The sequence below is a fragment of the Diceros bicornis genome, chromosome 9, assembly GCF_020826845.1.
Source record: "Diceros bicornis minor isolate mBicDic1 chromosome 9, mDicBic1.mat.cur, whole genome shotgun sequence".
Lineage (NCBI taxonomy): Eukaryota > Metazoa > Chordata > Mammalia > Perissodactyla > Rhinocerotidae > Diceros > Diceros bicornis.
This window is the reverse complement of record NC_080748.1, coordinates 28747865-28764811: the sequence shown is the minus strand read 5'-3', so window position 1 is coordinate 28764811 and position 16947 is coordinate 28747865. Positions and strand designations below refer to the sequence as shown.

At 34.7% G+C, this 16947-nt stretch overlaps 1 protein-coding gene across 3 annotated transcripts in view; it reads left to right on the top strand.

Moving 5' to 3' along the window:
* The window catches only part of RB1 (RB transcriptional corepressor 1), a 150157-nt gene that overhangs the window by 32900 nt on the left and 100310 nt on the right, over positions 1-16947 (top strand). For all 3 annotated transcript variants that reach the window (XM_058548166.1, XM_058548167.1, XM_058548168.1), the window contains exons 3-6: positions 298-413; positions 4079-4198; positions 12776-12814; positions 13586-13653. In XM_058548166.1, coding sequence (XP_058404149.1) covers positions 298-413; positions 4079-4198; positions 12776-12814; positions 13586-13653 — 343 coding nt within the window. The remainder of the gene's footprint in view (positions 1-297; positions 414-4078; positions 4199-12775; positions 12815-13585; positions 13654-16947) is intronic.

The window sequence follows — 16947 nt, the reverse complement described above, 5'->3', positions numbered from 1 at the left end:
TATTAAAAAATGCAAATATTTACTTCAAAGAACTGACCCCTAAGTTTTCCGCAGTAAGTTGTAATTTAACTTTTTGATCTTCCTAGTAATTTTTTTTGCCTTAAAATATAAAATGTAAGTGTTTGTTATTAGTGTAGAATTAAATGCTCTCAAGTATATGCCATCCTAAGGATTTAAAAACAAATGTATTTTGTTATGCTGAATAAGAAAAAAAACGCATATAATACAATTTTAACACAGTATTCAGTGTGTGAATGATTTAATGAAATATTTGAACCATTTTTTTTTTGTTCCCAGGAAGGTTATATTCAAAAGAAAAAGGAACTATGGGGAATCTGTATCTTTATTGCAGCAGTTGACCTAGATGAGATGCCATTCACTTTTACTGAGCTACAGAAAAACATAGAAACCAGGTAAAATTTCTTACATCTATATAGACCTCTGCCATTAAAGAAAACTACTTGTAAACTTTCCTCTTAATAGACTTTAGGGAATTAGTGAGAAATGCTAAAATTAAATAAAACATAAAGGACTTAGGTCAACTACTGAACTGTGATTCTCTTGTGGAGACCTTAATCAAAGTGTATTTATGGTGTACTTTCTTTAAAATGTAGCAGTTTGTGTCCTGGGAAAATTTCCATAGTGTCTCTCACTATCTGTAAACTTTCTTAATTGTAGCTGTTGATAAAGTGCACAAAAAAAGCAAGGATTTATAAAGTAGGCTTATTATATATTAAAACCTTTATAAAAGTAGTGTGAGTCTATCTTGAAGGAATTTAGTTAAGATTTATTAAAGATTGTTCAATATAATAGATATGATAATTATAAAATACTTTTTGAGACTGATACTCAACTATATTCAGTTAAGTATCCATTACAATACTTGCCCCAATAATTAATTAATGTTTGGTTTTGAGCTCATAAGCCTTGTAAGAAGAGTTGAGTAATTTGTTTCCAATGACTCATGAACTTTATCTTGAGAAGCCTTCTGGGACTTCCGGTCATTTCGTTTGCAGCATATTTATGAAATGTAACAGTAAATAATTTTACCAAAAAGATAGTAGTATATGTTTATTCTTGGATAAAGCCACCTGGAATTGAACATAATTGGTGTTTTATATAAATTAAATTGTTGCATTTTTTGGTAATGCTTTTTCTTACTACCTCTAAATAAAATGTGGAAACAGAGGCCTTGTATATTCATATTTAACCTGTTGAATTAGAATTGTTTTACCTCTCAGAGATTTCACAGTTTAACTTTATTAAATAAAATCACTAAATCAAAACAGTTTCTATACAGCTGAAAAATAATAGAAATATATAAGTAAATTTCTACGTTAATTTATTCATTCATTCAGCAAATGTCTTAGTGGCCTCAGAGGATTGGGAAGAATATGGATGTTTGGGTTAAGATAGACTATGTTTAAATCTGGGCTCTGTTGTTTTACAAGCTATAGGATTTGGAGCAGATAGCGGAGCCTTGTTAAGTCTCAGGTTCCTCATCTATGAAATGAAAATATTAGCTACTTCATAGAATTATGAGAATTAAATAACTTATGATGAATAGGGAAGTATGTAGTTCGTAGAGTCAAGGCTTGTAACACCGTAGGCACTGATGAGGTCTTGATCTCTTTCCTTCTGTAGCCCAACGGCCCATATTCCCCCCTCACAAAAAAAAGAAGGAAAGAAAACTTAAACAACTGTTAGGCACCACGATACTGTGCTAGGTTCTAATGACATAGAGGTGAGAAATAGTCTCTGACCTTAAGAAACTCAATTCAGAGGGGGAGATAAAATTAAACAGATGACTGCAATATGGTGTTATACAGCTCTTCATGGACTACTAAATAAATGTGACAAAGAAAGGCTATTATGTCTTTTATCTGTAAGATGAAAGAATTTTCCTGGCAAAGCTTTTCCTAAACTTTTTTCCTGAGTATTTATAGAGCAACACTGATTTATAAATTGGGCATGTCATAAATAATCTCCCTACAATAAATATAGTAATGTGTTTGGTAAAACTTTTTCTTAGGGCATCTGTCAGTGTTCTCATAACTATCCAGGAATGTTATCTAGACCACTGCTTCTTAAACATGCTCTGGTGAAGGACTGGTTTCTTTTATTTCCAATATGTCGTGGAGTGATATTTTTAAAAAATATAATATAAATTAATTAATAGGGAAATGAAACAAAAATTCAGACTAAACACAAGACCAAATTTTTTATTATTTTCAGCAGGCATAAAATTAGTGTCAAATTGCCATAAAACTTTTTAAATGCTTTCTCTCAATTTCTGTACTTAATTGTGGACTGGTAACAAACAGTTCACAGGTCAGTATCAATCCATGGAGCACTGCTCTAGAATATGTAGTTATCTACAGATCTCTGTGTCTTAATTATGGCTTTTTATGCCTGTCTGCCTGCCTCCCTGCCTTTCCTCCCTCCTCTTCTTCTCGCCTTCCTTCCCTCTCTTTTTTCCTTCAGAGGAGGGCTAGAAAAGGGATAGAGACTCACTTAAGTTACTCCTAGAGAAAGAAGGCTTTGTAGTAACAATTCACAGTTTTCATGATGCTCCATGGATAGGTATTGCCATGTAGCTCGTAAAAACCGGAACTGCGAGTAGTTCTTGAATAAATGCTATTGTAAGGTTGATTCTTTTTCTCTGGATGTATCTGCACATTTGCTCCATTCTCTTTTCTAAAATCAGCATCCTGATCATCTGCTCCATATCATTTCTACTCCTTCTTTATTTTACTTTATTGTTATCCATATCATATCAACTCTTCTTTTCCACATAGCTTGTCATGGCTGCCCCGATCCCTTCTATATCACAGGAACTTTTAATAACCTTCTTTTGAGTTCTGTGCCCTCTACTGATTAACTGAAGCTTTTATTTTTCCAGTTCTTAAGATAAATGTCTGAGTGGGTCAGCCCATTTTTTGGAATGAAGCTTATATGCTAGACAGCCTCTGTATGGGTCCAGTGACTACCCTTTAGTTCACTTAGCTCCTTTGGTATAATTGTTTAGATGAACTTGTTTACAAATGAGTGTGTAAGGTGCAGTTGAAGATTGCTATCCTTAGTCTCTTATTTTTCAGTAGTGAAAAATGTATGTTTTGATATTTCAAATAGGTTAATTTTTATAGAAAACAATAAAGAATGATGTAGTCATTATTTAAACAACTTAAAGTTTTTAATCAGTTTTTCTTTTCCCTTCCCCTGCAATTCAATGCTAAAGCCATTGGTGGGGTGAAATAGGTGTGTGCGTCTGTGGTGGGGGAGAGCCACGAGCCCAGAGAGGGATGTTAGAGCCAAAGTGGAGTGCGTAGGGCATCCACATGGGGGGTAGGGTAGAGGTGGGGGGTTCCTGACATGGGCTGCTTGGTATGCAGTGTGAGAGACCAAGCAGGGTGTGCAGGTAGCCGGTGTAGGGAGTTATGGCACATGTGAGGTGAGGGCAGTCCGGGGTGGGAAGTCAGAGCCCTATTGTGGGGGGAGGTGTCCATGTGGAAGGGTGAGGGCAGTCTAGGATGGGGAGTCAGTCTAAGCAGGAGAGGAGAGTGTCCATATGGGGGAGTGAGTAGCTTTGTAGATGGAAGGTGGTTACATACAGGGAGGTTGATTAAATAAGCAAATAAATTAAAGATAAATGGATCCCAGGTTTGTCACTGTCAAAGAAGAGTTATAAATATGGAAAGGGAAACACTGGAATGAACCATGTGGTTTTGTGTTAGAATGGGATAAATGGATACAAACTTATGGTTATAAAAACATATAGATAGATATAGAAATAAATATATATGTATGTGTCTGTCATAACCCTTCTTTTTTTCCATATTCTTGACAATAAATAGATGTGGGCGTAGGCATATAGATATAGGGGTGTAGGTTGAAGACTAGTTGATGTTTTCCTCTTTAAATTCTGGTATAATGCGAAAAGTAATTTCTTCTGAAGGACGTAATAGTGATTTGGTGTAGAGCTAATAATCTTTTGAATTAAAATGTCTATGCTTTCAAAATGAAATAAAATGAGTTTTTTAAGTTACTGATTCACTTTTTTCTATTCTTTCCTTTGTAGTGTCTATAAATTCTTTGACTTACTAAAAGAAATTGATACCAGTACCAAAGTTGATAATGCTATGTCAAGACTGTTGAAGAAATATAATGTATTGTGTGCACTTTACAGCAAATTAGAAAGGTAAAGTAAAAATTTTATTAGGATTACACCCTGGTTTTTCATGTCGTTGTTCATGATTAGATTACATCTGGGAACAGTGACATATTTAGTAAAGTTATTAAGTATTACCCCTTAGATTTATCCCTTTTGCTATTAGTTTCTTATTAGTTCTTAGCTCTCTTATTTACCTAATCATGTGCATTCTGACTTTTTCCTCCAAAATTAATAGTTTTACTATCCTTTCACGTTTCTCATTTGTTTTAACAAACTTTAAGCTTAGTTTTCACTTTAGTCTTCTCTGCCAGAAGACTTCTAGTTTATTTTTATTTTTATTTTTTAATTTTATTTATTTATTTTTCCCCCAAAGCCCCAGTAGATAGCTATATGTCATAGTTGCACATCCTTCTAGTTGCTGTACGTGGGACACCGTCTCAGCATGGCCGGAGAAGCGGTGCGTCGGTGCGCGCCCAGGATCCGAACCCGGGCCGCCAGCAGCGGAGCGCGCGCACCCAACCACTAAGCCACGGGGCCGGCCAAGACTTCTAGTTTAAATGGAAGAGTGACCGACCTAAATTTAAACTTCTTCCTGTTATTTAGTTTAGAAAGAGAAAACATACTGGCAGATGGAAGGTGTATATGACGTATACTACCAAGCTATGATTTGTATTCCCAGTGGTGGTTTAGAAGACTTTTCATTACTGTTCAACTAGGAGAATGATAAAATTCAGACAAACTTGAGTTAGCTTGTTAATATACTTTTTATCCAGTCCCCACTCCCAGTAGTACAGTCCTTAATTTGGTATGTGCCTGTTACTATGTTCATTTTGAGGCTTGTTTCACTTAGGTAAGAGAATATGAAAGTTAATGTTTTAGCTAAATAAGCAGTTGAAAAGGGAGAAGGGAAAAAGAGGCATGTCTTTAAACATTCTGGGAAGAATGAGTATGCGGTTAGAGCTGGAAAGAAGCATCTTCTCAGAAGGATGCTTCTATTTTTCCTTTCCTTCTTTTTGGTTCATATGTCACTAAAACTTCAGAGGTATGATGAAGAATGAGAAAAGTGGAGAGGAAACTCAAAGATTGGCTTAGGGCTTTTGAAGGCATTTTTCTTGCTCCTGGTTTTTAGTTGTAATATGGTAGCATTCACCGTGGTTGTTTTCTTTTGTCCTTTCTTGAGTAGAGTGGAAGCTCTTTGCACAGGAAAAAAGGGAATTTTTTTATTATAAAAAAAAATAAGTAATTTTTGTAAGGAATGTGAACTAATTGTAGAATACCTGGAAAAAAGTACAGAAGGGCATAAATAAGAAAATATGTATCACCCAAAATTTTAACACTGGAAATAATCAATTTTCACATTTTAGAATGTTTCTTTCCTTTGGATATGGTATTGCATAGAGTAGATCATCTTGTGTATAGAATTTTTTGTCTTGCTTTTTTTTGTTTAAATCTAACAGGGACCTTCTAATGCTTTTTGTCCCTTAAATTTGTTTACAACCTTTTAACTCATATCTTGGAGCTTATCCTAAAAATACTATCCTAAATACAAGAGAGCTTTAGAGGTTTTTGTCGCAGTATTATTAAGATCACTGAAAAATTAGAAACAACCTATTTATGCATGACTGGAGTAAACAATAAAATATAAATATAATCTAAATATTAAATATTATAAATATAAAATAAAATTTGATTAGGAATAATAACATGGTAAAAATGCTTCTGATGTTAAATAAATATAGCAAGATATACTGTGATTATAACTGCAGAAGAAACCCAGACCCTACTGCATTGAATGAAATGACTGGAAAGAAGAATACCAAAATGTTAACTGAGGTTTTATATGAGTAACTTCTGTTTCTAAAGAGGATGTATTACGTGTATAATAAACTAAGGAAAAACTTTTCTAAGTCAATATTTAAGAAAAATCTATTCTGTGAAATCGAGTCCCTCAAACTCGATAGTCATCAGTTTTTTCTAGATATAGAATTTTAGTGAGAATGGTTTGGAGTGCAGTCTTGATTTTTTTTCCTACAGTAATAATTTTAACTGGATACTTCTAGGTTTTTTGCTCTGCTATTTGAGACCAGAAATCTACTTGAATATTTGTTTCTGTTTTACCTCTTTTCTTTACCCATCACACCTTCTAATGATGCATTGTATTTATCATTCTCCTGGGGACTAAAGGAGAGTTAGAAAAGAAAGAAAGTGAAGTATTGTGTGGACAGTTCTGAAGTGCTTAAGTTCTTCCTACCTCCCATTCCCTATGTTTTTCCCTTTAGGCCAGTGTAACCCTGGTTATTTCAGGTTAGTAAATAGGACACAAGATTAGAGTTCACAAAGAATTTTCTTCAAAACAGTAGTCTGGTATGATGCCCTATCAAAAAAGGGAGGCTCTTGTAGAGTTTAATTTGAAGATAATGGAATCTTTTGAGTCAGACACGTTTGGATTCTAGTCTGGGCTCCACCATGTGCTGTGTGATCTTGGACAAGTGAGTTACCTAACTTTAGTGTTTAGTTTTTTTATGTGTAAATTGAATTGATAATAATGCCTATACTGTTAGATTTTTTAATGTATTAAATGAAATAATGCATAGACAGTGCTGAGTCCAGTGCCTGGCATGAATGTTGTAAAGTTTCCACGCATGTTAGTTTTTAAAACAAAAAAATTTCCGGCTAAATTTGTGAAAACCTACATACCGTCTCTTCCCCTTAAAGAGTCACAATGTACATTGGCAACCCAAGGCTCTTAGAGGTCCTGTATAATAAAATCTGTTGAATCTGTTGAGTTCAGCATTTCCTAAATTTATTAGACTACTAATACATGTTTATATGTATTTAACATCAATTAAAATCTTCTGGAAATAGTGTTTTGTGAAATATACTTTAAGGAACTTTAGGCTATCAGCTGTTTTATTGCAAATAAATTAAGAAACTACAGCAAGCATTAAGTAAGGGACTTAGTACCTGGCTACATGTTAGATTCTGGGGATACAAAATCATAAGACACTATGATCATCAAGAAGCTTATAGTAAATAAATAAACTATTTTTTAATAAAAATAAGTGCAATAATGCATGTGATACTCTATTGTAGAGGATTATATGTAAGAAGTAGAAATTATATAGTAGGCAAAATATTATGTATGTTTAAGAGTGAGAAGGGTAATTATGGAATGCTTTTGGTCAGGAAAAAACTATTGAAGGAGGCAATGTCTGAATAGAGTTTAAGGGATAAATAGAAACTTACCAAGCAAAATGTGTGGGAACTGGGCCTGAGCATTCTAGGCAGAGTGATTAGCCTGTGTACAAAGCTAAAGCAGTAGCATGAGGTACTTTGCTATTGCTAATGGCTGAGAGGTAGGAAGGGATCAGATTGATAGTGAGCTTGGACTTTGCCCTGCAGGTGATGGACAGTCATTGAATGATTTTAAGCTGGGGAGTGACATAGTCGGATTTGGCCTTAAAAGGTCACTCAGGCCTTTGTAAAAGGGATTTAGAATTTTTATTGACTGGTTATATGAGATAGTTTAGTGTTCACTGGCCTTGAAGTGGATCCACAGGATTTTTTCTATCTTATTTGTACATTTTTCTGAAGAGCAACTGGGAAGGTTAACTGTGGTGCCAAAGCCTGTTATTTCAGGGTAGACTATATGTATATATATGGCAACGTGCTTTCGTGATTATGATAACTTTAGAAAAGCTAAACAGATCTAGGTATGAATATTAATTTTGTCATTTATTGACTGCGTGAGCTAGGGAAAGATACTTAACTTCTCTAAACCTCAATTTCTATCTGTAAAATATAGCTAATAATACTTTCCTTGCAGGATAATTATAAGAATTAAGTAAGATTATGTTACTGGTTAGCTTGCGTCCTGGCACATACTAAGTGCTTAATAAATGGTAGCTTTTAAAACTATTATCAGCTGCTGTATTAGTGCTGTCCCATGGAAATATAATAATGCAAGCCATGTATTTTAAATATTCTAGTAGCTACATGACAAAAAGTAAAAAGAAATAAGTGAAATTAATTTTAACATTTTATTTAACCCATATATCTCAAAATACCTCATTTTAACATGTATCATTCACACAAAAATTTTTACAGAAATGTTCATAGCAGCATTATTCATAAAAGCCAAAAGTGGAAACAACCCAAATGTCCATCAACTAATGAATGGATAAACAAAATGTGGTATATCCACATGATGAAATATTGTTCAGCCATAAAAGGTGATATAGATGTAGTACATGCTACAACATGGATGAACTTTGAAAACATTAAGCTAAGTAAAAGAAGCCAGACACAAAAGGCCACATATTCCATTATATGAAGTATCCAGAATAGGCATATCCATAGAGACAGAAAATAAATTAGTGATTGCCAGGGAATGGGAAGTGAAGAGAATGGGAACTAATTGCCGATAGGTATGGAGTTTCTTTTTGGGGTGCTAGAAATATTCCAGAATTAGATTGTGGTGATGGTTGCATAACCAAGTGAATATACTAAAAACTACTGAATTTACACACTTCAAAATGGTGAATTTTGTGTTATGTGAATTATATTTCAGTAAGAAAACATGAGACCAATATGAATGTTATTAATGAGATATTTTATTCTTTTTTTCATACTAAGAGTTTTGGAGTACTTCGGTGTGTACTTTGCATTTACAGCACAACTTCATTTGGACTAGCCACATTTCAGGTGTTCAGTAGCCATAGATGCTTGTGGCGAACATAAAAGACAACACATTTATATTGAATAATTGTCTTTACTGTATGAAAGCATTCTATTCTGAGTTACATTAAATTACAAAATGATATAAAGCAATGCATCTAACATTAAACAGCTCTTCTATAATTGTAAAAATTGCTTCTTGATTGCTGTTGATACCAAACCTCTTAATTTCAAGTTCATGTGCCCAATGTGCAATAAGCCAATCACTGAGACATCAGTACTTGGAGATGGAGAAAGGTTTATTCAAATTGGCCAAAATGAGAAGGCGATAGGACAGGTGCTCTCAAATCTGCCTTAAGGAAAGAAGAAAGCAGGGGGTCTTCATAGAGCTAAGGGCTTAGAAGGAGGAGTTTCAGAGAAACAAAGGGGGAAATCCGTGTTTCTTTCGCTCCAGATAAGCCCTTAAGGGAGCAATCAGACTTCTAGGTGTGAGTGGCAGCTGGGAGCTAGTTATCTGGTGATCATAACTTCCTTAAAGGCATTTTCTTTCTTCTGCAAAACAAGCTTGTAAATCCTTGTGACCCTTGAGTCACCCCTCAGGTTAAAGAAGAAAACAGCAAATTAACAAGATTAACTTCTTTTCTTCTGTGTCTGGGTTGGGAACCAGGTTGAAGAGTAATCATGTTCTTATTGAATATTTATAGTAACCCTCAGGTATCCAACCTCCCTATCTGCTTTTTACTATAAGGTAGTAGTTTTCTCTATATAAATTTTTGATTTACGTATTTTTTATGATTGGCTTCTTTCACTTAGAATGTTTTCATGGTTCATCATTAATGTTTATTATGGAATAATACTTTATTGTATAGCTATACCACATTTTATTTATCCATTCATCAGTTTATAGACACTTGGGTTGTATGTCTTTTAAAGCAGTTCAGAGTATAAAGGAGAGCAAGTGTATGTTTATAGAGTTTGTTATATTAACTTTCTTATTTACCATTTTTTATTCTCTTCATTTGTTCCCACAGATTTGATTTACCGTCTAGTGTTTGTTTACTCCAAGACAGCTTTGATCCCACCCACCTCCTTCATGCTGCTGTTGTCAAAAACGTTACATTTCTACGTGTTATAGGCCCAGCAATACAATTACGTACATATTGTGTTATACAATTGCTTTTTACATCAATTAGGAGAAGAAAGTTGTAGAAATATGCAAATATACCATCTTTTATAATAACGATAATCATCATCATCATCTTTTGCAGTGCACTTTGTTTTTTCACGTGGATGTGAATTACTGTCTTGAGTCACTTGTTTTTAGCCTGAAGAACTTCTTTTAATATTTCTCGTAGAGTGAGCCTACTATCAACAAATTCTCTGTTTTCGTTTGGGAATGTTTTTATTTCACCTTCACTTTTGAAAGATAGTTTTGCTGGATACGTGATTCTTGGTTGACATTTTTTTTCTTTCAGCACTTTGAATATGTAATCCCACTGCCTTCTGATCTTCATTGTTTGTAATGAGAAGTCAGCTGTTAATGTTATTGGGTTCTTTTGTATGTGATGGATCTTTTTTCTCGTGCTTTTTCTCTTTCAAGATTTTCTCTCTTTCAGCATTTTTACTGTGATGTGTCTGGGTATGGATCTCTTTACATTCATCTTACTTGGAGTTTGTTGTGTTTCTTAGATGTGTAGATTAATGTTTTTCGTCAGATTTGGGAAGTTTTCAGCCATTATTTCTTTTAATATATTTTTCCGCTCTTTTTTCTCCCTCCCTTCATCCCTCTCTTTCTGGTACTCCCATCACACATATATTAGTCTGTTTTTTTGGTGTCCTACACTTTTGTGAGCCTCTTCATTTTTCTTCTTTCTTCTTCTCTTTGTTCTTCAGATTATTTGTACATAATCTCTTTTGATCTATCTTCAAGTTAGTTATTCTTTTTTCTGCTAGCTCAGATCTACTGTTGAGCCCCTCTAGTGAATTTTTTATTTTGATTATTGTACTTTTCAACTCAAATTTCTGTTTGGTTCTTTTTATTGATATTCTCTATTGGATGAGACATTGTCAGCATACCTTTCTTTCTTCTTTAGGCGTGGTTTTCTTTAGTTCTTTGAACATATTTCTAAATAGCTGCTTTGAAGTCTTTAAGTCTGAAAACTGGCCTCTCTTAAATGCAATTTCTGTTGCTTGCTTTTTTTCCCCTATGTAGGGATCACGCTTTCCTGCTTCTTTGTATATTTCATATTTATTTTTGAAAACTGGACATTTTTGATAACATTGTAGTAACTCTAGGTACTGATTCTCCTCCCTCCTGGGGTTCGCTGCTGCTGTTCTTTTCTTGTTTGTTTGTTTAGTAGCTTAGCTGTACTCTTTCAGTGAAGTCTATTTCTTCCACAATGTGTAACCTCTGGTATTGCTCCTCAGTGTAGCCTTGGGCATGTGCACAGTCACTCTGAGGTGACAGTGGGTTTAGCAGGGTTCTCTTTGACTTTTTTTTTCCCTACATCTCTCTTGTTAAGCTGTCTGTTGATATCATACATACCTGTTACCTTCCACTAATTGCTGACTGATTGCTTTTTTGTTTTTGATAATACCCTGAGTCACAAATTGCTCCACATTATGATCCAATTAAATTTGGCTCTCTGTGCAGCAGTAGTCTTTGAGGCCAGCCTTGAGGTTTGTTCTGACTCCAGGAAAGCTCTGTCTAGCTGTTTCTTTCTCTAGTTCTCTCCTAGATGGTCTAGGATTTAGCTTGTTGCTCTTATTGAGCTACCAGCCTCCTCGTACTTGCTTACCACCAAAATCTTTTGGTTGTCAACAGTGCTCTTAGCCTTGAACGTCCTCACACTCTATTCAAAATGAACTTAATTCCCTTGGGGAGAGCTTTAGAGTTCTCTGTTCTTAAGGCCTGCCTCTCCCCTGGGCAAGACCACTGTACCACTGCTCAGGAGGTCAGGGTGGGGACATGTCCTCCTTCTCTTGGAATGACAGCTCTGAGAGTGGGGCACTGAGAAGAGGCAATAGCCCCTGGTCTTCTCAGATTGCTTTTCTTGCTAACTGTGGCAAGGGAAGTCAGGGCCCCAGTATTGTTGATCTACTGTCCCTAGAGTAGAACTTTTGCCTTACGAGTGGGGGCTAAGTGCAGGAAGGCAGCCCCAGCCCTCTCAGCTCCTCTTGCCTGGGATAGACCTTCTGCAACACAGAGGTGGGGGTGATGAGAAGTGCTCATAGCCTGCCCTTCCAAGAGAGATAGTCCTAGGCTGGGAGCTGGGGAGACAGGGAGCCTGTGTCTGAGCCTCCCCGGGGTAGAGCTCAAGTATGCTGAGCCAGAGAGGAGAATTGAGTTTTGCTTTGAATTCCACAGACTGTTATTGTTCTTATCAAGCTTTAATAGATTTTCTTGAAGAAATGTTTTCTTTTTTGCTGTGTGCCCTTAAGAAAATTTCCAGAGAGTTTAAATGGTTTTTTAAAAATAATTTTCACCAATTATAGTTATTATACTGGGGAGTAGGTCTGTGGAGATCCTTACTCCACCATTCCAGAACTCACTGTCCTAAACAGAGGTTTTATAGTACTTTTCAATTGTATTATTTTAGTGAAAGTATTAGTTAAATAGGCTTTTGTGACTTGATCTTGGATTCTAAGGAGATCAAAATTCAGTTACAAAATGTCTTCTAAGTTACAAATGCACATATGGAATATAATCCTTTTGTAATTAGATATTACAATGATGTGTGAAATGTCATAAATTGGAAAAATCTTTAACGTTGTTTTATAATGCTATACTTTTTTTGTTTTTAAAATGTATACATCTCAAAATAAGATGAATAAAGCATGATAAAATTATTTTCTAAATTATGAAAAAAAATAAAAAGTAACTTTAAAAAAAGCCATAATGTTAATATAATTATTTCTTTCTTTCAGGACATGTGAACTTATATATTTGACACAACCCAGCAGTTCGTAAGTAGTTTAGAGCATGTTATTTTTCACTTTTTGTTTTTTCAAAAGGTTTTTTCTGGAGTAGTCCTAAACATGTTGATAATGTCAGGGTTAGTTTGATTGATTATACATGCTACTTCATACATTAAGTTCATAGATTTAAACTCCATTCAGATTATTTATCTTCTCACAAAATATGTGCCTTTTACTATAAGGGAGAACTAATAAGTTAGATGTTGATTCAGTGTAATATATCACTGTCTCTGGGAAAAATGCAAATTCATTGGCTAAGTCTTTATTGAGGGTCTATTATAGGCACTTTATTAACTAAGACTCAGAGCATAATTTTTGTGTTAATTCCAAGAAGTGAATGTCTATGGAAAAATTATCAAGGCATAGTATTAGATTGGTAAACTAGAATCACCCAAACCTCTATTTTTCTGCTTACAGTGTTGATTTTAATTAGAAAACAAAGAACAGAAAAGTGTTGAGTAATTGGAAACCAGGTACATTGTATATCACTTCCTGTGCATATTTTTAGATTAGAATTGAGATATTCAGTATTTTCTTTACAAAATGTGTACTACTGTATGGGCTAAATATAAATATCTTGGTAAAAACACCAACTGAATTGACACAAATTGAGTTCATGTGTAAAGTGAGCGTTTAAAATGGACTATATTCTATTGTGCAATCAACTCAAGTCTGTAATTTTAAAAAAGGGGGAAAAAAGGTATATTTGGAAAACTATCAGTGTAAAATTTTTTTTTCTGCTTTCTGTTTGTTTGCTAGGATATCTACTGAAATAAATTCTCTGCTGGTGCTAAAAGTTTCTTGGATCACATTTTTACTAGCTAAAGGTAAAGTCATTATGTTTTTTACATGCTAATATTTCACATGTAATAATTGATAATTCTTTTGGACTGAGCTCAAAATTTTTTTATTCAATTTAATATTAACTCCTCCCTCCCGCCACTCAATTCTCTGTGTGGCTTGTTAATTGTTATCAAGTTCTTGTAATTCTGGTACTGGAAGCAACCTTGGAAATGTCTCATTTCATTTCTGTTTCTAATATTCTTTCATCCTTTCTTCCTTCCTTTCTTTTTTTTTAGGAATAATGTTACTGTTTTTATAAAAATGATATATACTCATGATAAAGAATTTAAATAATATAGCAAAATGCAAAGAAATATGTAGAAAAATTACTCAAAACTCACCCAGAAATAATCATGATTAAAATTATGTGATTGTCATTCCAGATATATTGTTGTGCATATGTTCTGATAAAAAAGGTGGATGGATGAGTGCATTTGCAAATAGATATAATTTTCAAAAAATAAGATCATATTATAGTGCTGTGATTAAAATATAAAAATTGATTTTACTCGAATTTTATAGAAGAAAATAAATGAGAAATGGAAAGTGTTGCTTAAATTTAGATGTATTTTTTCACTTAAGCAGTATTATTTCCTAAAATATTTCTCTTAAGATTATGAAAAAGCATTATGAAAAAATTAAGATGTTAGAATCTTTATTTTATTTAACTTTGTGTTTTCATTTAAAGCAATATATATTAATCTACTTTGAAGCAAAAGAATGTTAGTATTCTCTCTCTTCTGTCATCTCCTCATTTCCCACTTTCAGATTTGCTTATTTTATTATTATATTATCAAAGATTATAACATTTACATTCTCTTCTGTAATTAATAATTATCACACTTGTGTAGTCTCACTTCTGTATTAAAATGGATTCTAAGCTTATCATCTCTCTTGTTTCATAGCTTCTCCATTTGTGAGTTCTTTATTTTGATTCATCCTTAGCTGGCTGGATTTTACCACGAAGGAGTTTTTCCAAAAAAGGCTTTGCCATATTTGGCATGTTTATGAATCAAATAATCCGTAGTCTTTATACTTGAAGGACATCTTGGCTGTATATTGTTGTGTGAGTTTTCCTCAGTACACTGGTTTCTGGCATTGGACATTGCTGTTGAGAAATCTGAGGCTAGCTTAATTTTCTCCCCTTGTATACTTCCTGAATACTTGAAGAATTCTCTTTTTTTTTTTTTTAATTTGAAGTTCAGCACCTTAACCAGGATATCTCTTGATTTTTATTATTCTGTATTAGTTTTTCTTGGAACACTATATCCCTTTTTAAACTAAAGGTTCTGCTCTTTATTTCAGAAAAAACTTAACATACTGCATTTTTTGTGTGTGTGTATGAGGAAGATCAGCCCGGAGCTAACATCTGCCAATCCTCCTCTTTTGGCTGAGGAAGACTGGCCCTGGGCTAACATCCATGCCCATCTTCCTCACTTTATATGGGACGCCGCCACAGCATAGCTTGACAAGCAGTTCGTCAGTGCACACCTGGGATCTGAACCGGTGAACCCCGGGCCGCCACAGCGGAGCGTGCACACTTAACTACTTGCGCCACTGGGCCAGCCCCAACATACTGCATTTTTGAATATCATTCTATTCAATTAGATACTATTCTATTCTGATGTGTTTCAGGAATATTAACTATCTTATGTTGGATTGTTTTTGTCCTCCATATTTACTATCTTCTCCATATTATTCTAATCTTTGGTCATTTTCCTATGTATTGACTGTTTTTATCTCAAGCCTTTCTTCTATTTTTGAGCTAAACTATGTTTGTAATGGTGTTATTTGGTCATTAGTGTCTTCTTAGCTTGTCTAGCTCCTTGTTTTCATATAATTTGTGTTTTTTAAGTTCTGAGTGCAGGCACTCATACAGCATTTTCTCCTGATAGATTATCTTCCAGATTGGGTTTTCTATCTGATTTTTTTCCCTTCTTATGTTGTGGTTTGATTTTTATCTTTTCTTTTTTCTTTTCTGTAATATGTTTGCATAATCACTGTGCTTTTCCCCCTATGTTGCTAGGACTTTATATGGGCAACTGATCTGATGTTCTGTTTTCTCTGATGTGGGGTGTGATGTTCTGTTTTCTCTGATGTAGTGTGAGTAAATCTCCCTTCAGTCACTTTCCACTTTATCTGTGACTTAACTGTGTTCCCCAAAGAGCTGTAATATGAGAGCAGACTTTTTTTGTGTGTGTGTGAGGAAGATCAGCCCTGAGCTAACATCTGATGCCCATCCTCCTCTTTTTTGCTGAGGAAGATTGGCCCTGGGCTAACATCCGTGCCCATCTTCCTCTACTTTATATGGGACGCCGCCACGGCATGGCTTGACAAGCGGTGCATTGGTGCGTGCCCGGGATCCGAACCTGCGAACCCCAGGCTGCTGAAGCAGAGCGCACGCACTTAACTGCTGAGCCACCGGGCCGGCCCCCAAGAGCAAACTTTTTTGTTATACTTAGTCAGAGGGTGAGGGAGAAAGTGGAGAATTCGTCTGGAATGATATGAGTCTTGGTTGTTCTGAGATTTCTGTTAGAATGAACTCTAAAACAGGATACTTCTAGTGGCAGTTATACTCTGTTTCAATAATGGGATTGTGTTGGGATTTAGATTGTTCCCCAATTGAGCACAGTATACTGGGGTGTCTGTGTTTGTCAGAAAGTTAGCTGTAGTTGTTTACTTCCTCCATTTTATCCTTCTCTAATCAGCAATTTCTATTCCCTCCAAGTAAGCAGAGGAAAAAGATGAGGATACTCTCTGAGTCAGTCTCTCTCAGATTTGGTATTGGTACTAGCACTTAACCAGTGCATTTTTTCCTTTCATTTTATTAGGTATTGGAGGAGAGAGATTCTTTGATCTGACTTCACTGTACTGCTTTTTTTAACTAGAAGTCCTTGGTATCATTCTTTACCTCTATGGTATTTCCTGATAACTTCTAGGTGTATTACAAACATTTTTGCACCATACCTGTATATCTAGAAAACCTACCTGATGCAGGGTTGCCTGTTTCCTCACATGGTTTCCACACTTTCAGTATTTGTTGGGATATTAGTGGTTTAGCGGTCAGATACCAAGAAGATAGAAAGTGAGTCAGATTGAACTTCTTTTTTAAAAATAATGCACAACATAGAGCCATAAGCAAATATGTCATAGTTATATTTGATCATTATTTGTATATTTTGTGTAGCTACACTATTTTTTCCCTCAGATATTTATTAGATGCATTTATTTCCTGATAGCTCACTAGTTGTATATTTATTGTATTAACTTTTAGGATT